General features: G+C 35.3%; 1 protein-coding gene across 1 annotated transcript in view; it reads right to left on the bottom strand.

Annotated features, from left to right (window-relative positions):
- The window catches only part of LOC142334995 (uncharacterized), a 384183-nt gene that overhangs the window by 272135 nt on the left and 88323 nt on the right, over positions 1-23725 (bottom strand). Inside the window, exons 20-21 of the mRNA XM_075383322.1 lie at positions 16385-16503; positions 3539-3878 (exon numbers count right to left, since the gene is read on the bottom strand). Coding sequence (XP_075239437.1) covers positions 3539-3878; positions 16385-16503 — 459 coding nt within the window. The remainder of the gene's footprint in view (positions 1-3538; positions 3879-16384; positions 16504-23725) is intronic.

The following is a 23725-nucleotide window of genomic DNA, read 5'->3' on the forward strand; positions in this document are numbered from 1 at the left end:
CCAAAAAACTTTTTTTTTTAATTTTTGGATATTTTCGTACTACTGGTTCCTTTTGAAAGCTTTTCGCCTTAGCCTACTTTTGGTAGCCTCCATTGACTTAAAAAAAACGTTCAAAGGATCATAGATTGAGTTTTCAGAGAAAAACTAATGGTTTTAATGGCTACGACACTTTCTTCTCGCAATTTTCTTCTGAATTTTTGGGTTTTGCCTGATTTTGTTGTTGTTTTCATAGTCATATGATTTAATACGATGTCTTATTGATTAACCATGCATAAAAACTATCAATGTTCATTGTTCTCCCATCAGGTCATATATGGCTCTTTTTATTGACTTCAAAGACTTAAAGACTTTAAAGAAAATTTTTGGATTTTTTTTGAACAATAACAAATCTGAAAATTTTTGTGAAATAATAGTCAGTAACAGTATTAACAGGCCCACTTTCTTTTACTGCAACCAAAAACGATTATGGTTAGCGGTTTTATCTTGTACCTGTTAGTTTTACAAATTCAAAGCCACGAGTTTTTATAATTTTTTTAAATTTTTGGATACATTTTTTGTAATTTTGGTTTTTTTTTCAAATTTTATCACATTATCCCATACTGAGAGTTCCCATTGTCTTAGTGAAGAAGTTCAGTGGATCTTAGATAAAGATTTCAGAGAGGAGCTTATTGTTTACATTGCATCTACACTTTCTCGCACTTTTCTTATGATTTTTTTGGTTTTTGCCTGTAATTGTTGTTGTTTTCATAGTCAATTAATTTCCGTTTAATTGTCATTAATGTTTTATTGATATGGATTGACTTACAAAAGACAACTTTATTTTTGCCCCATCGAGGCATAATAAAGCGTATTTACTCACTTTCGTTGAAAGCTATTGATTTAATGGCGTTGATACTATGAGTTTCCTCAAAATTTTGGGGGATTCTAATGTATTTGTTCATGTTTGTTGATTTTTTGAAGTCATTTTGCCAAACACAGAATCCCATTGCTGTCATAAAGATAAATGAATACAGAAAAGTCTTACCGAAAGGTTCTTTTTTAATGCCGTCGACACTTTTCGTGATCAATTTTTTCTTGAATTTGCTTTTACTGCCTGTTTTTTTTGTTCTTTACGGTGCTGTTAATTGCAGAAACGGTCTCATAAGCTTGCAACTGATTGAGGATTGAATGAATCAAGTTATCCCTAGCAGTCAGTTTATAGTGAATAGTCTTAAATTTCGAGATATTATACATATCCAATTTCTTGTATTTCAAAAAAAAACAAATCTTCTGATATTATGTTGTCCCTGATGTTTTATTTGGTGGACAAAATGCCTTTTCATAAACGTTTTCTGAGAGGTCAATTTTTGCATTTCATTTTTTCTTCCTTCAGCACAATCACTTAATAACAGATCCCAATGGTTTTCAAATGTGGCCCAAGTGAACTTATTCAGTCTCTCAGTATAAATCGTTCAGCTGAATTAAAATAAATAATAATTGAATTGAAAATACAATACTCAGACATTAGCTAATCATTTAAATGGTATCAATAAGTTTTGTTTCTGCAGGTAGTTTGTTATTTTATTGAGTTTTTCTGCAGTTTTGGTCCGTTTCTATGGCTGAGTCTAACCAAAAACAGGTCTTCTTGGTTTTATAATAACTTTTAGTAAATTTATCAACGATTGTTTTGTAAAAAACTAATTTCTTGGTTTGTAAAATGTCGATTACTTTTTGAATTTCGCCTCATTATCCGTTCTCTTTGTCGACTTCTTACCTAGTCTCATTAAGAAATTTTGCATCTGCTGTATAGTTAGGAAAAAGTAAATTCGTGCAGTTGAGGTTCTTTCTGACTGCATTTTGACGTTGGTACCAGGTGGTTTCGAATTTAGATATTGAGTTTTTGCCGTGAAAATTTTCTTTTGGCTTATTTGTTTTTTTTTCGCGTAGTCTCTTTAACGACAGAACTCAGATCTCGTTGGCGCTGTAATGAGGCATGTCATTATGTTATTCAATTAGTAGTTAGGCTGTGTAGCGATTATTTAAACTCAAACATCTATTTTTGTTATCTCTTCATTTTGTTGACAATTGAGTTAAAAATGTAGATGAGCTCGGGTCGGAACATCAAGCGCAAACGAACATTAACGAGCCTACTTGTTAAATATAGTTTTGATGGTAAATGGAATTGAGGTAAGTATAATCGCACAGACCCTTAGATTATAATAAGCCATTCAACTTGAATAGAAAACGATATCTTATGCAACGGAAGTAGCAACCGATAAGATAATACGGGCATCAAAATATATATTTTTGTGAAAAAATTCTCTCACAATAAAAGTTCCTTGAAAGAGCTTCATTTTAGTATTACCAGGAGTTTAAAAAGGATTATCAAAACTCTGGTTGACGAGCAATATCATGCTAAGAATTTTTCTACGAATATGATTATCCGAATTATTTGGGGACAACAATAGACAAATAATTGTTTCTCGTGAACTGCGAGTCAAAGTATAAAGAGGGAAAAAGCTTCCGCGGATTATTTTGAAAACTACAAAAATATTACCGGTAAAGTAATGAATTACAAAATTCACTTCGTTTTTTCAGGCGGAGATGAAAAGTGGTGTACTTTTCTGAAGAGCAAAATAAACAAAATCGCAAAACGTACTTTTAAACTGAGGTGCGAAAAATGAGAAAAATTTAAAATGGTTGGTCAAAATTTTATTTAAAAGTTCCTATATGTTACTCAAGTTGGCGAAAACTCATGCATCTCCCATATACATTGCACAGTATGATGTTATAATTAAGATTGCTACTCGAATATGCTCACATGCATCATTGTTGAAACCTGAAGCAAAAAAAAATCTCAAAAAAGAAGCAGTTTAGTTTAAAAAATTTCAACAATTTTGGATCTCAATTTTTTTGGTAATAAAAGACAGCAATAAAGCAATACATTATGATTCACATTTATTGTTTAAAGAAATCTTGACCACTTTACATTTTTGAATTTTTGTTACAGTTGACTATGACTAGTAAGAATTCTACCGACATATCGCTTTTAGGAGCTGCTTAATCTGTTCGAACAACGAATAAAACGTTTTTGGTTTAAGATTTTTGTAGATTAGAGGTGTCAGAATAATATGTGGAAACGCACTTTGCAGAGCCTTCTTGTTTGTTTTCAAACTCTTAACTTCTCAAAATGAATTGATATTCCGACAGATCAGCCCCCATCTGTGTCTTCAAAAAAAAATTTAGTTGTGGGTAAAATAGAAATTAGTTGTAAAATATTTTCCGTAAATTGAGTCCAGTTTTGGATGCAAGTTCCTCTGATTTTGAGGTCCGATTCATCTTCTCATAATTTTACCCTAAGATATACATTTTCTTAAGAACAGCCATGTTATTTGGATTGAAGTTGTGATACTAGTCCAAAAAGCGTTTGCACAATGACCCATACTTTGTTTAGGACTCGCATCTTGCAAAAATTCTGAAAGATTTGAACCCGGTAAGCGCCAGGGAATGGAGATGTGTATTTATTTGTGCTAATGTGCAAAGAAAATTTGGTTCTAACTTGATGGGTGTGAACTGGGTGACAGTGGGCCAGTAGCTACGGGCATAGTAGCAGTACACCTCGAACAGTTCATCCCTATATTGCAAAGTGTAAGTGGTCTCTCTGCCTCCATTGGCTTGTAGGGCATCAAAGCAAGTAGCATAGGTGATAGTTTTAGTGCTGAAGTTCTCCACTAGTGGGCATTTGACGTTCTTGATAGCTGCCGATTGTCCCCAACGCAGCATTGTCACCTTGCGGATGGGCAGAAGGTCTTCATCAGTGACCCAGAAAAAGTTTCTCCATCTCGAGTGGCACTTACATTGCTCCTCTTTAGGGGTCACTTCTGAGCACTCAGTTGAAACTACACATGAAACATGAAAACTTCTTGAAAAGCAATTTCGGATTAAAAATCCACCCAAATTTAGATAGGAAATAACCTTCAAAGCAGGGCGAAATACCTACCAGGAAACAGATTCCCATTTTCCTGTTAGAACTGTGCAATTTGCTGTAGCATTGTTTAAAGTTTAATTAACGGCATTTGATTCTACACGAACGGCATTTATAAAGTAATGAAAAAGTAGTGAAGTTTCGAAATGAATAAATAAAACTTTTTCTTATGATGTCCTCAAAGGGTAATGAAAATTTTATTATAATGTCAGCAAACAATTAATAATGCGTGTTTTATTTCTTTTCATGCGTATTATTATATGAATATGGCTTTACCGAACTATCTTTCGCGACAATCAAGGGCAAAAATCCATTAGCTCCTCAAAGAATTCTTGAAGAGGGTGGCGCATTGAGACTTTATTTGGGACTGAAAGTTGGAGGCAAAAGCACTAAAAAATGTACGATCAACGCTAAAAAAACGCTAAATTTTTGTAAATTGACTTCGGTAAAACTGCGATGGTTCGTTTTTAACGCATTTTAGCGTTGATCATAAGTAAACGCATTTTCCAAAAATTTTGCACTTTTTCGCTGACTCTTCGTCGTTCACTTTTCAGCGGTTTCAAATCCGTCTGGATATTGTTTTTTGCAGTTAAATTTGAACTGTATTATCCGCTTTACTGTAGCTTACCGTTGAATTACTTGTTGCTCAATTAGTATTGATAACTAATTGCTCAGCTTAGCTGTATAACAAACTTTTTCTCTCAGAATAACAAAATAAATCAAATTGAAACAATCAAATTTTTGTTGAAATTTTGTTAATAACTCAAATTATATATCGGAATCGCAATTTCGGCTCCAAAATTGTCAAGCCGCCAACTGGCAGCGTCAGACAACTGTCAACCAAGTTTCAAGTTTTTAGCGGACATCCTTGTTAAACGGGGCGCCTTCAAACTCAGATACTATAAATCTGAGTCAATTTAATAAACAACTTTCTGCTTCTCAATCGGTTTCAAAAACAACCAATATCAAAGTTATGCTAGGCTTCGTTAAAGCCAGCAAGAGAAACTGACTCTATGCTTTGCAAAAAGTTTGTCTTACTTAGAAACTTTGTTCCTCAGAAAGGATGTTTTGAGAATATCAAAATTAATTCTCTTTTCAACAAGTCAAAGTAAATTTAAAACTGTACAATCACTAATATGATCTACAGAAACCAGACACAATAACAAGTAATTTACTGATCACGAAAGTGTGTTTCAATACGCACTGCATGTCAGTTTAATATAACCTAATTTGTGCGTTTCAACTGATTTTTGGTAGTTTTCCAAGCTCGTACATGTCGTACATAACGAAGTTGCATCTCTGATTGGTTGTAGATCACTATGTTGTATGATTCACTGAAAACAATTAGTTTGGGGTTTGAGATAACTTATACGGTGCCCCTCACTCTCTGAATTGTTAGGAAAATCGCAAAATTCATCGAATCTGGCTCACCAAGTTGGGGGCCTCTTGCTCCATTTGAGCTAAGTTTGTGTGATTGTGAATACTCGAATCAGTGGCAATAATAGCGTAGTTCGAGTTTGAGATTCAGTCTAACTTCAACTATGACGATTGCGTTATAATAATAGTTACTATATATAAAGTTTGCACAAAGTGAACAAATCTGTTTGGCTTCAGTAAAATGTAGCATTAAATTTCGCTTGTCATGCTATTCTAGCTTTAATGCTTGAAATGGCCCTGAAGTGTTTTTCAATTTGGTAATTGAGTTAGTAAAATCAGCCGCCACATCACGCCCTGTTTTCCATCGCTAAAACATCTCTTCCAGGTAGTACTGGGGCGATCTTCACTACTGGTCTTTTGTACTTTCCGTCGTTCATTCGATTTCTCGTTGATCGAATCACACCGTCAGACCCATCGATAGTCTCCGTAGCTTGACCTAGATTGTGATATCCGAGTTTATCGTTCTCTTCGATTTACCATACGAGATCACCTTCCTTAATGGTTTCGTTTGCAGTAGATTGCCTTTTTTGCCGGTTATTCAGTGTTGGCAGACATTCTTTACAAAATCTGTCCCATATGAGATTTGCATAGGCTTGAGCTTGTCGGAAGAGCTCTCGATGATCAACAAAATTTTTTGCGCATGGTAGATAGGGTTAGCAAACGTTCTTGTTGGCAAGCAAGAAGTGATTGGGAGTCAATGCTTGTAATTCATAAACGTCTGAACTGACTGGAGTCAACGATCTTGCGTTCAATATCTGCTCAACAGTACAGATCGTAGTTGAAAGAACGTCCTCGGTGACTGATCTGTTCCCCAACACTGCATACATTGATTTCTTGCAACTTTTAACCAACCGTTCCATACTCCTCCATAGTGAGGTGCTGCGGGTGGGTTCAACTTCCATCTGATTCTTGTTGGTTTAGATGCTCTCCGATCCCTTCTTTGTTCCATGCCGCAACGTACTCTGCAAATTCTCATTCAGCTCCAACAAAGTGTTTGCGGTTGTTGCTGATGATTGTACTCGGTTTGCGTCTTCGTGCAATAAACCTCATAATTGCATTGAGGAAACTAACTGTGTCCAACTTAGATACTACTTCTGTATGCACCGCTCTCATAGTAAGACAAGTAAAGAGATAACACCATCGCTTTTGGTTTCGTTGGCCAATGTTCACAATGAAAGGGCCAAAGTAGTCAACTCCAACATTTGTAAAGTCTGTTGCAGCATTTAACCGCTCTTCAGGTAGAACTGCCAATGCTGGTGCTATCGTTTGTGGTCTACTTTTTCTGCAGCTAACACACTTGTTCTTGATTGATCTGAAGGCGTTTTGTACGCCTAGGATCTATACCTTTTGTTGAACAAGGTTTCTTAGATGCTGAGTACTTTCGTTTTGATTGTCCTTGTGCTCGTTTCGCAAAAATAATTCAGCCGCATGGTGTTTCCGATGTAGCAATATTGGATACTTTGCATTGAAGTCCAATTGATTTTTGCCTATTCTGCTTCTGGAGCAAATAAGTTCTTCTCCATCTAGGAAGGGTGAGAATTGTACGATTTTGCTGCCTTTGGAATTTTTTTACCGCTTTCAGAGATTTCATATCTTCACCAAACTTTTCTTGTTGTAGTAACTTGAAGATGATTGCTTTTGCTTTTTTTCTTTCTTCAAAGCTGACTACGAGTGTTCCTGGTTTGTAATTGCTCAATGCTCGCTGTACATATGCCACTATATTCACTAGTCTGTTAAAGTTAATGAATCGTTTCCACTAGATGACAGCTTTCTTCTCTTCAGACTGTATCATGAAGATTGATGAGGGTATATTCTTTTTATCTGAGGCAAAGATTAGGTTCACTTGCTCTGGCAACTCACTTTCTGTTCATTTAAACCAGGCCGACCCATTAAGCCACTCACTTCTCCTGAGATCCTCAATGTTGATTGCTCTGGTGCCAATGTCCGCTGGGTTGTTGATGTGCGCTCACATGTTTCAACTGTGAAACATCAGTTTTATCTAGTATCTCAGCCACTCGCTTGGCCACAAAAATTTGTTGTTTACGATGGGATCTCTGTATCCGCTGCAATACTGTAGTTGAGTCTGACCAAAAACTGCAACTATTTATCTTAATTTCATGTTCCTTGACTATTTGTTCTTTAATCTCACTGCCATGACTGCCGCTTGCAATTCGAATCATGGAATTGAGAGATGCCTCATCGGTGTCATTCTGCATTTTGCAATGACAAGTGCTAACTCAGCTGGGCATTTATTTGGTTGAGAACGTAGATAGGGTACTGCACACATCGTGTCTTCAGATGCGTGAGCAAACACATGAAGTCCGGTTTTATCCCGCTCTCTGTTGAAGTATCTTCTATCGGTAATTGTTGCAGCCACTATTGGAAGTTGTTCTTTCCATTTCAGTAATTCTGCTTTGTCAACAGGCTCCAATTCGTTGTCCCATTTTGCCCATTCTTAGTCCAGATGCTTTTCAGAAGTCGTCTAGTGGGAACACTGAACAGAGCAAACAATCCGATCGGGCCGAATACTGAAGATACCAATGAAAAGATCTTCCTCTGGGTCATAGATGCTTCAATTTCCGTCCTGGTACCTCTGTCGTCTTGAAGAATATCATCAGTAACGGTACGTTGTAGTCCTATCACTGAGGATCCCTTCGTATTGGGTTCCACTTTGTGTTTCGTGTTGCTGATTGACTTCAAGTCTTCTGGGATTGCTTCGGTAACTGCATCGTTGTTGCTTATCTACTTCTTCAATTCAAATCCATGTTGTGAGAGAAGAGGTTGTAGTTGGTTGAAGACTTCCTCCGATTGCTTCCTCAGGGGATTCTACTGACTTGACGAAATCGTCCATGTAGAAGTTGTTTTGTATTGCCTTTGCTGAAATCTGATACTCTTTTTCGTTGTCCAGTCCATATCATTTGAGATCATAGTTTGCACAAGTTGAAGAACTCTTAGCTCCATATACGTGAGGCTGATACTTGTATATCTGAACAGGTTCATTAATCCTTGGGCGCCATAACAAACTCAAACAACTGCTATCCCGTTCGGGAACTTGCACTTGTAGAAACATCAATTCGATGTCAGCTGTTACGGCTATTGGTCCTTCACGGAATCCGAAGATTGTTCCAATCACCCCATGTAGCAGATCAGACACTGCTAGTAGCTTATCATTTAGGCATACTTCTTTGTGCTTTGATGCAGCTTTGAAAACACGTCTTACTTTGCCAGGTTTGTTCGGGTTTAGCACTAGATGGCGTGGCAAATACCATTTCTGAGGGTGCCTTTCGCTTTGGACTCGTCAAATATCTTTACGAATCCCTTTTCTACATCTGTATCTATTGACTGTTGATACAAACTTTTCAGGTTTGGGTCCCTTTGAAATCTTCACTCCAGTGAGTAAAGCTGACCCAAGGTTGAGCTGTAATTGTTCGGTAGGTTTGGCACTTGTTTACTCCACAGCATTCCCACATCGTACCGCTCGCCTGTGAAATTCGTCGTGATCTCTAGCATGTTTTGTGCCTGCAGTTCCTTTTTTGACAGACTGACGACGTTGACTTCGGAAGCATTGGTTTCTATGTCCCACCAGGTTTGGATATTCTCAGCCACTTTCAATTCTTCTATGACGGCAAAATGACAAACATTTTGTCTTCTTTTGCCCGTAATGGATCCACTAACTACCCATCTTTGCTCTGTTAGAACGGCGAACTGTTAATCAAGTTAAAGCTTTTGTTGTGTAGAACACTCAAGTGATTGAAGCATTGCATTAGCTTGCTGTAGTTGTAGTTTGTGTTTCTTAAAAAAAATCGGCGGGTGTGCAAACGCTTCGATTGACTGCACCCTTGAATGCAGTCCCTTTATATTGGGAGGAACCTTTTCTGTCTGCAGATCGTTTTTCCCGTGTATGCCAGCTATGTTGAGCGTCAATTTGGTGCCTTGGGCTTGTAACTTCTCCTGAACACTTTGATCGATGAATGAAACCGTTGATCCACTATCGAGAAAAGCATATGTGTTCAGCCTGTTGCCACCCCTCTGTATTGAGACAGGAACTATCTGAAGAATGCTTGTAACTTCGTTACCCTGGTTGAATTTTGCTGCGCTTACCTTGACTGCGTGATTTCTCTCTTCCATTTGGCTTTCTGAGTGTAGCAATTGGTTGCGCTCCTTGATGCATCCTTTTGACACCGCAAACGTTGACTTTACAATCTTTGATTGCGTGTCCTTTGCCTAGACATCAGTAACAAAAGCGTTGCTTCCCCACTGCTGCGAACCGATCATTCACACTCATGTTCTTGAATAGTGGACAGTTCCAAATTTTATGAGAGCCATCAGCTAGCGGGCAGTGATCACTTTGCATTTGCTTGGTTTATTTCACATTCGGACTAGAACTGAAGTTCGATATATTTGATAACCATTTGTTTCTATTTGTGCCCCTTCTGTCATCTTCTCTTCGCTCTCCTTTGAAAGCTAAAAACTTTCCGTGCACGAATTCCATCTTAGACAGCCGGTTTTCAAACATGATCAGACCAGGCCAATCTTCATCTTTATCATCAACATAGAACCACCACTTCTTTTTGGGAACTTGAGGTAGTTTATCTACTGCCAAAAACAGTGTCCTGCTTGATTGCAGATCGCCAATCTGCTTGTACTGTTTGAGCATACTCACAAGGTTCGAAACAATAACCGAGAACCTGATCAGACCGGTTGAGTCGTGAGGTTTCACCTGACTCGCTTTGCGAAGACTCTTCACTTGTGCATCAATGATCACATGAGGCCTTCCAAATTTCCTCTCCAGAAGGCTCTATGCAGCACCATAGAAGTGTCCAGAATAGCCGATTCCAGAGATTGCTGAACTTGCCTTACCTGTCAGTACAGTTTTCAGATGGCTCATCTTCTCTGAGTCTGGTATTGGGAGTTGATCCAACGTAGCAAGGAACATACTAGACCACTCAGACCACTCTAGAGGGTTTCCGTCAAAGTTGTTCAACTTCAACTTTAGCAGGTTACTGTTACCTGAATAGCCAATATTGTAGCGTAGGTCAGCTCTAGGGAAAACGTCGCAGTCTTCAACACTTGAGGAACGGTCTCGTGAATTGCGATATCGTGGGAAGTGACTCTGCCTGTTCACTTCAGGGGTTGCTTCGAAGTGAGCTGTTGATTGATCTGGTGTAAGAAGGTGGTCGATTCTTTTGACCCAGTCTGAGACATTTCTCTTTTTTGGGGTCCAGTTGAAGGGTGACTTGTCTTGATCCCTAGTTGAATCAGAGCGGACATCATCTTTCTCTAAGGCCGTTCTTTTCATTTTGCGCTCTAGCTCACGCTCTTCCTCCAGTAGTTGATGCTTGCTTTCCAGTTCCCTCACTTGCATTTCTAGCTCTACCTTCCTCCGCTCAAACCGTGCTTGTTCCAGTAGCATCATGGTTTTGAATTCGATATCGAACTTCTTCATCCTTTCCTCGCGCCTTTACTTTGCTTAAGATGTTTCCGAAACATTCTTCGTATCTTGGCCGCTTGCTGTTGCTCCATTTTGCACTGTTTGAGCAACTGGGTTGTGTATTGGGTAGTTGTTGTGGTTGCGTTGCTTCGCTCTGCATTCATTGCTGGTTCCGTGCCTTTGCTTATATATGCGAGCCAATGATAGTCCACTTCCTTGCACTTCCTTGCTTTCTTCAGATGTTCTTCAACGAAACTTGTTGTTTAGGTGCAAGCTTGTTTCGACGTTGCAGATGCTTGAGTATTTCTTCCTCTGGAAGGTGAATAGTCTGTTGATAGAGGACTTTTAGATTGTTGGCTCGTTCTGAATTTTCAATTATTTTGTAGCCTAGCCTTCGTTTACCGTTAACTTCTTCCACTAAATCTTGAAAATTCTTGTCGTATCTGTGAGTGAGCTGCTGATTGAAGCTCCTATCTGCTCTTTCAGCTTGGATTGTCTGGTTGCTGTTTGCTATTGCTTTGCTCATTCCCTCTGAGCAGGGTTCGCACTTCAATTTCTTTATTGGATTGCACTCTTCTGTTCGCCTCACTGGCCTGTTGCTGTTGATTTGTTTGATTCTCTCTAGGAAGGGGGGGGGGGGGTGCCTTTGGCACTCTCTTCATTAAATTGGACAGTACAGTAGTTTGCCTTCCATTGTTCGGGCCGGTGGACCAAATGTAACGGCTGCTCTACTGTCAAAGCCAAGGAAAACTTTACACCGCCCAGTTCGTTTCAGCGGTTTCAAATCTGTCTGGATATTGTTTTTTTGCAGTTAAATTTTGTGAATTGTATTATCCGCTTTACTGTAGCTTACCGTTGAATTACTTGTTGCTCAATTGGTCTTAATAACTAATTGCTCAGCTTCGCTGAATGACAAATTTGTTTCTATCAGAATGACAAATTAAATGAAATTGAAGCAATCAAACTTTTGTTGAAACTTTGTTAATAACTCAAATTATAAATCGACACCGTAAATTCGGCTCCAAACAAACTGTCAGGGATGACTCCAAGTAACCGTCAACCAAATTGCAAGTTTGTAGCGAACCTCTCTGTTAAACAGGGCGACTTCAAGTTGACTTAGATACTATAAATCTGATTCAATTTAATAAACAAATTTCTGTTTCTCAATCGGTTTCAGAAACATTCAACATCAAAGCTCTGCTAGGATTCGTTAAAGCCAGTAAATGATACTGACTCTATGCTTTGCACAAAGTTTCTCTTACTTAGGAACTTTGTTCCTCAGAAAGAAAGTTTTGATAAAATCAAAGTTAATTCTCTTTTCAACAATTCAAAGTAACTGTACAATCACTAATATGATCTACAGAAACAAGACAAAATAACAAGTAATTAACTGCTCACAAAATTGTGTTTCAATACGCACTCCATGTCAGTTTAATTTAACCCAATTTGTGAGTTTCAACTGATTTTTGTTAATTTTTCAAGCTCTATTTATACTGTCGTACATGTCAAAGTTGCATCTCTGATTGGTTGTAGATCACTATGTTGTATGATTCTCTAAATACAATAGTTTGGGGTTTGAGATACCTTATACGGTGCCCCTCACTCTCTGAATTGTTAGGAAAATCGCAAAATTCATCGAATCTGGCTCACCAAGTTGGGCATCTCTCGCTCCATTTGAGCTAAATTTGTGTGATTGTGAACACTTGAATAAGTGGCAATAATAGCGTAGTTCGAGTTTGAGATTCAGTCTAACTTCAGGTATGACGATTGCGTAATAATAGTAATTACTAAATATAAAGTTTGCACAAAGTGAACAAATCCGTTTGGCTTCAGTAAAGTGTAGCATTACATTTCGCTTGTCATGCTATTCTAGCTTTAATGCTTGAAATGGCCTTGAAGTGCTATTCAATTTGGTTATTGAGTTAGTAAAATCAGCCGCCACATCACGCCCTAATGAGTTAGTAAGCTCAGCAGCCACAGCAAACATACACAGAATAATGCGCAATTTTAATTTTTGGCTCTTATTTTTCAGTCTTATGACTTTAAACATCTTTCTAATCGAGGTCGAAGGTCGATCTTATCTGCAACCAATTGTGGCAAATTATCATCGCCATAACAAAAAGTACCATAATCATATTTTTGAAGCCGTAAATAGAGCTGTCATCTTTGTAACTTTTTCTCTTGTAGAAATTCCAGACCTAATAACAAGATCTGAAATATGTCTCAAAGTTAATCCGTTTTTGGGAAAGTTGGGCCGAAAACGGGCTGAACACGCTTAAAAAAATGAAGTTCACAATTTTAAAATGAAATTTAAAAAAAAGTAGGTTTTGAATTGGGAATCAACTTCTGAATTGACCAAGACTTGTATATAGACTTAGTGCTGATAATGCCTTGGACTTTGGTCTGGGCTAGGACTGGAGGCTATGACTGGATCTTTAAGGTATACAAAGCTTTAATGTAGAGTACACGTGTCAATGTGTTCAAAACAGACTAGTATAAACAACAGATTTCAGCTTGGGTGAACAAAAACATTAACTCAATACTTTCATAAGCTATGATTCAGAATCCAGACTCAGAAAAGCAGAAACTCGATTAGGCGAAAACTATTATTGTGAGTAAAAATTTTGGTTAACAGTATCGTTTAAAATTAGGCGTATGGTAATTCAAAACCCACTTGACACTATGTAAAGTGAACTGATCGATTGCTTTACTTCAAAGAGTTTATTGCTGTTTTGGTCTTTAAAGAAATTTTGGTCATTAAAAATGGATCTATATGAAATTATGGAAAATTTTTAAAGTCTTTAATGAAATTAAAGACTTAATTTTTTAAGTCTTTAATTTCGTTTTTTCCTCAAATTCACAAAATTTAATGGCAAAATCTTGCAGAATGGTAGTATCGCATTTTTTCTTCAAAAGACTCTACACTCAAAAAATTATCTAGGAGAATTTACCTGCAACGTTTACAGGTAAGCAAAACTTCAGATAATATTACCTGCAAAATTACCTACAAAAACGGACATGTTGAATTTACCTAGAATACGATACCTAGAATTTAGCAGCAAACTCAAACAACATTTTTTCGAAAGGTATAAAGTTTTCGACGTGAAAAAAATCAAAAAATCTAGATAATATTCTAAAGTTCTAGATTGAACTTTAGATAATGTTCTTCAATGGAAGAATAGAATGATACAAAGTCAGGCCGAGCAGAAAACTTGAAGAACCTAAAATGCCCTATCAGCTATAATCCATGCTGTCGATATATAGTTTTTGCAATGCTCCTCTCGATTTTTCAATTTTTACATGGCTAAAATTGACTTTTCAGATAACAAGGGGCGGGAAAGTGATGTAGAAATTTGTGAAAATGAAACGGATGTTTTCCTCCGGAATTAGATTTTTGGGTTAATTTGAGCCGTTCAAAAGTTTACTCTCTACTGCGTTAAATAGGGATAGCTTGCCACGTAAACAGAACCTAGAATTTGACTAACTGTTGATTAACTGGAGTTTTGAAAAGGGATGAAACCACAAAAAACGTCGAAAACATGAGTCAGTCTTATTGAAATCTCTGAAAAATTTCCATTAGCTTCATTAAAGAGAAGTGTGCATGAATGCCATAGGAGAGGGCAGCACACTATCAGGTTAAAAATCTCTGTGATCTATAAAATAAGTTTTTAGGGTTTATGGTTTTCTGTTGTTCCTTTTTCAGGGCTCTGGAAAAGATTTGATGTTTTTTAGTTTGGAAATTGGATCTCCGGAGGTCGTTCATTTTCCCGGAGCTTTTAATTTATTTCATCTTACGTTTTGATACATGTAAAACGAGTAACTTAGCACGTAACAAATTGTGCTTGGCTTAATTATAATTGTTTACGCTTCAAAATAACTATCCTCGACACTACTTTCGAAAACTTTTAGGTGCCTTCTCGTTGGTGGCTTTGTTTAAGTCGCGTTCTACGTACATTATGGGCTGAGATCCATGAAAAGTTAAAATATAATGAGAAATGTAAAACTGATAATCTGATCAAACCAGGTTTTTTTCAAGACCCGACAGATGTTGCTCACTTATGTTTTTTCTTCCTAAAATTTGCACGCAAAAAGATTATAAATTGCAGGTAATTTAACCTAGCTTTTGAAAGTTAATTGTTTTTAGTGCAAATAACCTAAAATCTACTTGAAAGCACATAGCATAACGTGCAATTTTAGGTAAAAAATCCTGCAAGTTACCTAGAATTTGCAGTTATACCCTCCTAAATTTTTACCCGCAAACAAAATTTTCTTGGTAAGTATACCTGGAAAAAACATGCGCAAATTGCAATTAAATTTACCTAGAACTTCTTTCTTGTGGGTAAAATTCTATGTGAGTTTAAAAGCAATCTACCTAGAATTTGCAGGTGAAACACCTAGAATTTCACTTGCAACAGAATTTTCTAGGTAATGTTACCTGCAAAACACTCGCGCAAATTGCATGTAAACTTACCTGGAAAAAAAATTTTGCAGTTAAAATTTAGGCGTTTCCACCTGCAAATTCGGGAGAGGTTGCGTTGAAGCTTACCTAGCATTTTACCTGCAAAAATAAATTTCTAGGTAAATTTACCTGCAATTCGCGTATGTTTTGCAGGTAAATTCCAGATAACTTGCAGGAAATTCAATCTAGAATTGCAAGCAATGTAATGTGTTTGCAAGTAGATTCTAGGTGCATTTCATTAAAGAACCATTTACTTGCAAAGTTTAGGTAAATTTACCTGCAATTTATAATCAATTTACCTGAAATTGTTTTGGAGTGTAACGGACAATGGACTTGGTTGTCATAACTTTGGTCAAGAGGAGAAACAGCTCAAAAGTTTCGCATTTCACCAGCTTAGTCAGCATCATTAAATTGTATCAGAAAAATGGGAACCATGAAGGAATCTGGAAAAAATGGCAATTTTGTGGCAAAAAATTGTTGTAAGCTGTGCGAATATTTTTGGTTATTTAGATAAGATAACCTACTGGAATTGACACAATACGCAAAAAAGTTTTTTATGAAAAATGTCAACTTTTCAAGTATGAATTGGAAAGAAATTTGTTTTCTTGACGAAATACGGGAAAAAATGAAGAAAAAAAAAGAAAAACATTGTTAATTCCTTTGAGTATGAACTATAAAATACAGAACATAGTTTAAAGTCAATGTAGTGTTAAGAAGTATAAATGAAACAAACGTCACATATTGTGAAAGTTTAAAATTGTATTAAATTTACAATGTGTTGAAGATCGACAAATTAAGAGAGATGAATTATAATTGAGAAAAAATTTTTTTAAAACGCTAATTCTACAATTAACATTTTCGAGAAAAGAGAATATTTTAAAAAATGCAGAAATCTGAAATAATTTAAAAATCGTCCCAGAAAATACGTCTTGTATCTCATTAGGAAATATTAGGAAGAAAAACGTCGACCTTGTAAGAATTTATCTGAAAAAAGATAGGACTATAGAAATTGCTTCACCGAAGCCGAACTCAAAATGCTTTCATTTCCTTTAAAAATTACTGACCATCAGGATAGTAAGTAAGTATTGCTTACGTCCATTTGCTTCGGCACACTGTCCCTCCTCATCACCTCCAAATTTCTGTGAGACAGTTCCATTGTAGTAGACATATTCATACCCCTTTGCCAGCACCCAATTCGGGCGGCAACACAGCCTAACAACAACAACTCAAGTCTCAATTCAACATTCACAAACTCTAAACCAATTCTCATTTGTATATCAATTGTATGATCAGTAACACGTACGATTATAATCGTAGACTCCCAATCACAGTAAATAAATCATAATGGGGTCACCGGGTAGAGGTTTTGTCCAAAAATAATGTAAGAATTTCGGCGAATTGTTGTAAAAATGAATTGTTACCGCTAAGCGTCTATAGCCGATAGCTTTTAGCCATTAGCCGTGAATTTCTATAAGATTTGCAAGAATTTAGCTGAGAATTTTTTTGCAATTACAATGTTAAATGGTAAAATTTTTCACCGCAATCTTCTGTTAGCGGTTAAAAATACTTCACCACTACCAAACGAATGCGGTAAGAAAAAAATTACCACAAAAAATCCAATTCCTACCAAGGCTCACCTCCAGATTAACCGCAAACTCACCACTAAATTACAAAAAATTCACCGCTTTGAATGCATTAACCGCTAAAGCTTGTTTCATAGTGAAATGATAACAAAAATTCTTGATAAAATAGGCTACACGTACGCTGCGGATTTATCCTATAAACCTTTGTTCACTTTGAACCAGTATTTGCAGCCCGGTACTTCGGAAAAAATGTGTAAAAGCAAAGAAAACCTCGAAAAACTAAATTGACTTTTTCCTAGGCCAGCCATTTCAAAAAATGTTTGTGTTTTAGCTTCTTCATTGAAAATAACCTTTGAGTAAAATTTTGGTGCTGTTTGAAAAGTTTTTTCATCCGACTAAAAAATGCTCAAAAAGAAATTGCTCGAAACTTGGGACCCAAATGCAGTAAGATAGGAGACAAGATAATTTTGCGAACTTGGGTTTGTCTTTATGTATCAAAATATGCTAGTAATAGAGTAGGAGCAGAGCTGCGCTATTTCTGAGAACCACTTGTCTTGTCACGTGAATTTAGATTTCACAATGACATACACGGGTAAATAGTGCGCTAGGGCAAAAATGCATGCCAGAAAAGATGCAACGGGAAAAAACGATGCTCACCGGAAAAAACTTGAACGAGAATTAATTCGTTTGGGAAATTCACTAGTTCAGAAATGAGAGGTCGAGATGTTTTTAATTGTACAGATAATGTATTGCAGCTACAAAGATTTAACATTAGATACTGCTGCGGCAATGTAGTAAGATTGGGCACAGCCACCGCAATAACAAATGTTTAAGTAGAAGCACGTTAGAAAATCATAATTAGTTATAGCAGCCACAATGTATCAAAATTAGATATGGCCACAGTTTTGTACTAGGATTAGGCAGAGCCAGCGCAATGTAATAAGATTATGTACAATCCTTGCAATATTTTGAGATTAGGTGTAACCGAGGCAAAGTATTAAGCCAAATATGTATAGCTGCTGCATGTTATTGCCATTCTTTTGTCCAATACTCGGCAAAAATTTTCCGTTAGTCCGTTTCCAACTTCCAGCAAAGATCTTTTGTTTAGAACTTTGCTATTAAGTTTCTCTTTGTCGGACTTTGAATCGTTATAAGAAAATGTCTAACGCCATACAGCAACCATTTCAGTACCTCCATTCTCCTCTTTGAAGAGATGTGTATAACGTTTTCTTGCTTTTTTGTTTAGCACAACGAATTTTGGTGAACAAATTTTTCATGCGACAACTCTGAACGAATTAACACAATCTTTTTTCTCTCTCTCATTCTCCGGATACTTCTGTTACTGTCTTGTCTTATGCAACGGTATCAATTTTCATGAGATAACTGTACAGGAACTGTACTAATTTTCAAGTTTTCAATTTTGTCAACATCTCACAATATGTCAAAAAAGTTAGTAGCAGACGCAGCTTTGACTATTGACATTTTAAAAACCCTACTACCAGTGGTTCACATTGCTGAAATACTGATTTTGCAAATTGGTAAAAACTCTTCTGAAATATTTTTCAATCATTTAAAATTGTCTCAGTTTATTATCTCTGTTTTTTATCGTTCAGCTATATGGCCTCTCTATGTCTACTTCTATCAACACTTCTATAATCGAGATGTGACCTAACAACTTCATGGTCTCGGCAACAACGCTAGAAGAATGCCTCATCTCTTGCTCCTCTGGCAACTATCACTGATTTAACAGATCTGTTGAAACATTTTTCAGATTTTTACTTCAAATATCGCTAAATTCTTGTATATTTGAATCTATTCAAAAATTGAGTAATAAAATGATAACAATTCCATTTTCCGACGTAATGTTTGAACAACATAGGCTGTTGCTTGATCGGATTGTTTCTAATAGGAACTGTTCTCATGTATTTTCCAATATCAATTGAGCTAACGTTGAAAGTTTTAAAAAGAAACAAAAGTACATCAACCCTTTTTAAATTTCAACATCGCTGCGCAGGCATCCTTTTTTTTCATTACTGATTTGGCTAGAAGAGGTTCCTGCTTTAAATGCAGTTTGAAAGCAAAATTCGCATATGATTTTTCACGCTCTCTCAATCTATTCAACTCCGTCCCGTGAAAAATAAACTACAGTTCGACAACAATATTATGTCTTTGGTTTTTCAATTAATCTCCTTATAATTAGTTGAGTTTTCTTTTTCTCTTTCAAAAATGAGTTTTTTCGCAAGAAGTTTAAATTTTTAGTGATAGAATTAAAAGCAACAACTCATTAACTCATATGCTGTGTTATATCAAAAAGAAAACGCCATCAACGCCAAAGCCATTGTTTTCCTTCTGGTTCCTTGTTGTATAGAAACTGTCTTTTGAGCACTCGGTTTGCTGCACTTGAAATGATGAAACAACAAAGTTTTTTAAATGGCTAAACCTGATTCATACTCCCAAGGCGTGTAATCCCCGATCAAAATATCCTGAGATATTGAAAAAGATTAAAGTTGGCCCAGTTCAATTCCCAAACTAAGTTTACAAAGGTTGTCCAAATTTCAAATGCTGGTCTGATCAGCTACAGTTTGCCTATTGAAAACAATTAAAAAACCGCAAGTCATATCCTCTCATGTTTTAAAGCGTAAATCTTGTCAACTTCAAGAATCAGAAAATTTTGTCATTCGTTGAATTGTGGAGACAAATATCAGCCAAGTTGGGAAGAGTGCATCCGGATGCTAGTATGTCTTTACCCGTTTTGTGAGAAAACATCAATTCTTTTTCTCCTCAGTTTTATACGTCTGGAGAAATGAATCAATATAAGTAGCTCCTCCCAAAAGGTTCAGATTACCAGAGAATTGAATAGCACGTATTGTGTAGGAAATAAAATTATGACTTTTTAATAACGGTAGGTTGAATATATATATATATATATATATATATATATATATATATAAATTTATATGTATATATATATATATATATATATATATATATATATACAAATATATATGTATATATATATATATATATATATATATATGTATATATACATACATATATATATATATATATATATATATATATATATATATATGTGTGTACATATATATATATATATATATATATATATATGTGTATATATATTTACATATATATATATATAATATATATATATATATATATATATATATATATATGTATATATATATATATATATATATATATATATATATATATATATATAGGTGTATTTTTGTTTATATATATTTATATATCCATCTCTGACGAATGAGATAATGTTGAGGTTAAGAGTTTATAATACTTTTACTGTAATGCCAAAAACAAGAAAGGTGTTCGGGTATTCAAAATGTTGCTGTAAGTATAAAAACTGATTTTCAATCGTTTGCTGGAAGTTTTGTTGATATTTTGCCCTCATCTTTTTCTAGACACATTCAATTTCAAACTAAAATACCAACTTTTGTCAGTCGTACCAAGCCTAGCATCTCTAAACTCGTTATGATTACCAATATGATAACTCCTCTTTTTGCGTCGTAACATAATCGTAATTTTTGGGGCAAAACATAATCACAGTAGCACGAGAGTGCTTGCAACTAGCTACATGTTTCTTCACTAACATTTCCCATTTTCCTTCATTTTTAGGAAGTGGTTTTTATCAAGAGCAGGTATTGAAAATTGTTCTTGCAACAAATTTAATTTCAGAAAGATTGCTGAGGACCAGTGTATAAACAGAAAATTATTAAAATGAAAATGAATTTAATCTTAACAATAATTACTGGCAAGTCTAATCAATATCATACAACCAATTGATGTGACTTCTATTATATAGTATTAATTCGCAAAAAGAATGCTCTTGAAGATTCTATAAAGGAAATAAATCTTTCACAGTGTTCTATTATACAACGGTTTAACTTTTAAAATAAGCATTGAAATGTATAATTTTAATCCTGTGTAAGAGTTTGAAATCTAAAGCTTTGGTTATTTGCCAATTTTTTAAATTGTTGTCACAATTTGATGAAACCTTCTTTTTCCAAAAGTTTTTCAGAGACAATCCACAATAAGTACAAGAGAATGGTTGCTCAATCAAATAAATTGAAGCCTTCAAGCATTGTAATTGCTTTTAGAAAGCCTGTCTATCACATTTTTTAATCTTAGAAACAACAACAGTTAGTGTCAACAAGAGGAATTCTCTTTCATCGGTAGTACTCTGCAAGTGTTTTACAATCACTTTAAAACTTTAGAGAAAAAAACCTCTTTCTTTCATTGAAGATAACAGATATCCGGGTAATGGTGTTAGAGACTTCCAGACAATCCAACTTCAACTTTAGTCAAATTGTTAAAAATTCAACGATGTTGTTCTGTTCATATATTTTCTCTTTAATTATTTCTTTATATTTATAGCGTATAAACAAACATTATTAAAAATTCATGAGAAAATTTACATCCGAACCGCTTGCATATCGAGGAAAATAATTACAAGGAGAAACGTTTTCCCAAAGCATACAAAAATAAAGAAATTGATGTGGATTTTTTTTGGACGAATTCTTGGTCAAATTCACCCAAGCCACCAGAGTAATCCAATTTAGGTAAAGTTTTGAATATGCAACATTTTTCACGAAACAGTTCATCTATGAGGAAATCGCTGCAAAACATATCATTGAATTTTGTCATATGAGTTACACAACAGAAAACGAAAAGAAAATATTTTAATTTCTGTCCCCGAGGTATTGGAGCAAAACAGAAATATATCATAAACCAACATTATTCTTCTTCCGGAAACCATAACACAATAACATTTTCCTTTCAGTGCTTCGTTTTCCCGTTATTATAACAACTGCAATAGAAAGGGATTACAAATCGAATTAGAAATCGTTTACCTAATAACTATATGCAAAATTTTGATTCCAAGAAAGGAAGAAATTTCCGAGATCCAAATAAAAAAAGAGTTGTAAAAAAAAGTTGACAAAGCTAGAAATTTTGGCAAGTAAATTTACCTCATTCTAACTAAAGTACCCTAGAGTCGAAAACTTGAGAACACGTATCAGCGGCTTTCTTTTTGAATGAGAAATATTCACCGATATTTTACTTAAACGTCAGTTTTTCCAATCAATTCTAGTAGTTTTTTTCAATCAAATCTTTTTCTAGTAAATACTACCTTTTATGGAAAAAGCGCTCTTATTGGAAAGAGAAAACTATAAAAGGGATGTTATTGTAGCCATCATCAATTTTCTTACACCTTTTCTTGATTTCTCGCTTTAATGATCTGATTTTTCTTCCTATCTACACAACACCGCTCATTTTTAACCAGCCTCTTCCCAACTTTAGTGTTTTTCTCTACCTTAGTAATAAAAGAATCCCTTTTATTCTAACTTACTCTCTGCTATATAATTCATCTGAAAACGAAGTTCCTGGAGCAGAATAAAGATCCTTTTACCAAGATCCTTTGATGAAAAACATCTTTTCATACATATCAGATTTTTGTCGAACGGCTTGTATGAATCAATGTTTGTCCCTTGAGTCACTGCATGACACATACTTGGCCACCAAAAGAAAAACCGTTGCTAACATATCGTCAGGGGACAAGTTTCATCACAAAAAATCCGCAAGGAAATCTGGCGATGATGTCTATGTTTTTAGCGGCCACAATTATATTCCTATTGCGGAATCCGTCTTGGGAACTACCTATATCCCGGGCAGCATTCAATCAACATTCCGGTTGGATGAAGGATTTGTACCAAATCAGTGATTCAAGAAGACAGAATGATGTAAAGTATGAAGTCCCAAGAAGGAAAAAAACTTTCTCCAAATATAGAAAGTTACAGAAAGGGACATAGCGCGTTGAGTATCAGTAAAAGTTCCACAGTAACAAATAAAGAAAAGTTTTATCCATCACTATAGGTCTAGCAACATTCCGGCTACTCCCTCAAAGTCAACTTCTTCCAAAAATATTCCCTAGCTCCCTCCATAGCTCACATTTTTTTTTAGTGATAAACCTGCTAACTTTGTTAGCTTTCAGCAAATGGAAACCTCTAATAGAATTGAGCGATTGATTTTGAGGGTTTTGATAACGAAATTCAAAACCTGCCAGAATATGCTGCTCGAAAGACCGACATCTCTGTTCAAATTTCTGTTTTTTTTGTCTTTGTAAAAATTTCGTCTTTTTTCATAATGTTATTGAAGTTGCTGTGTATTGAAAATTTCTTTTGTGATTAATTCAATCTTTCATCAAAATTGTAAATTTTTTCTCACAAAATTTTTCAACTGAAAAAAATTTCGAAAAAGTTAAAGACGCAAAAATAATTGCGGAAAAAAATGTGAAACATCTACTTGGAAAACATATTTAAGTGTTTACTATGTAGCAAAGATTTTGTTTCTTTTTCAACTTCGGATATTGTTCATTTTTTGAAAATTTAAGGAAAAACTGATATTAAAGTTTTGTAATTTCAGTGAAAGGTCGAATTAATTCTTGAGATTTCAAGAGCAATTTTTATTTTTTTAGCTATTAAGGCTCAGTTGTGGGAAAAAAATGACTTCTGAGAAAACAATTTTGCATTTAATTTTTGTGATGTACGAATAGAATCAAAACTTGCCTATTAAAAAATATGGAAATTTTTACCGCAATTTTGTTGACAAAAAAATCAGTTAACGTTCTATTTGAGGCACAAAAATCCAGTGGTTGCTTTTTATTGAGGAAAACGACCTTTTTGACTTTGGTTCTGAGATTGAAATTACGGGCATTGACCTTACTGGCAAAGCAAAGCAGAGAAAGATTAATGGTCCTGGAGAACAATTCACTGAGACAGATTTTGAACAAATTTCAGAGCTAAATTTCATTT

This window comes from Convolutriloba macropyga, chromosome 2 (genome assembly GCF_964194025.1).
Source record: "Convolutriloba macropyga chromosome 2, txConMacr16.3, whole genome shotgun sequence".
Taxonomy (NCBI): Eukaryota; Metazoa; Xenacoelomorpha; order Acoela; family Convolutidae; genus Convolutriloba; species Convolutriloba macropyga.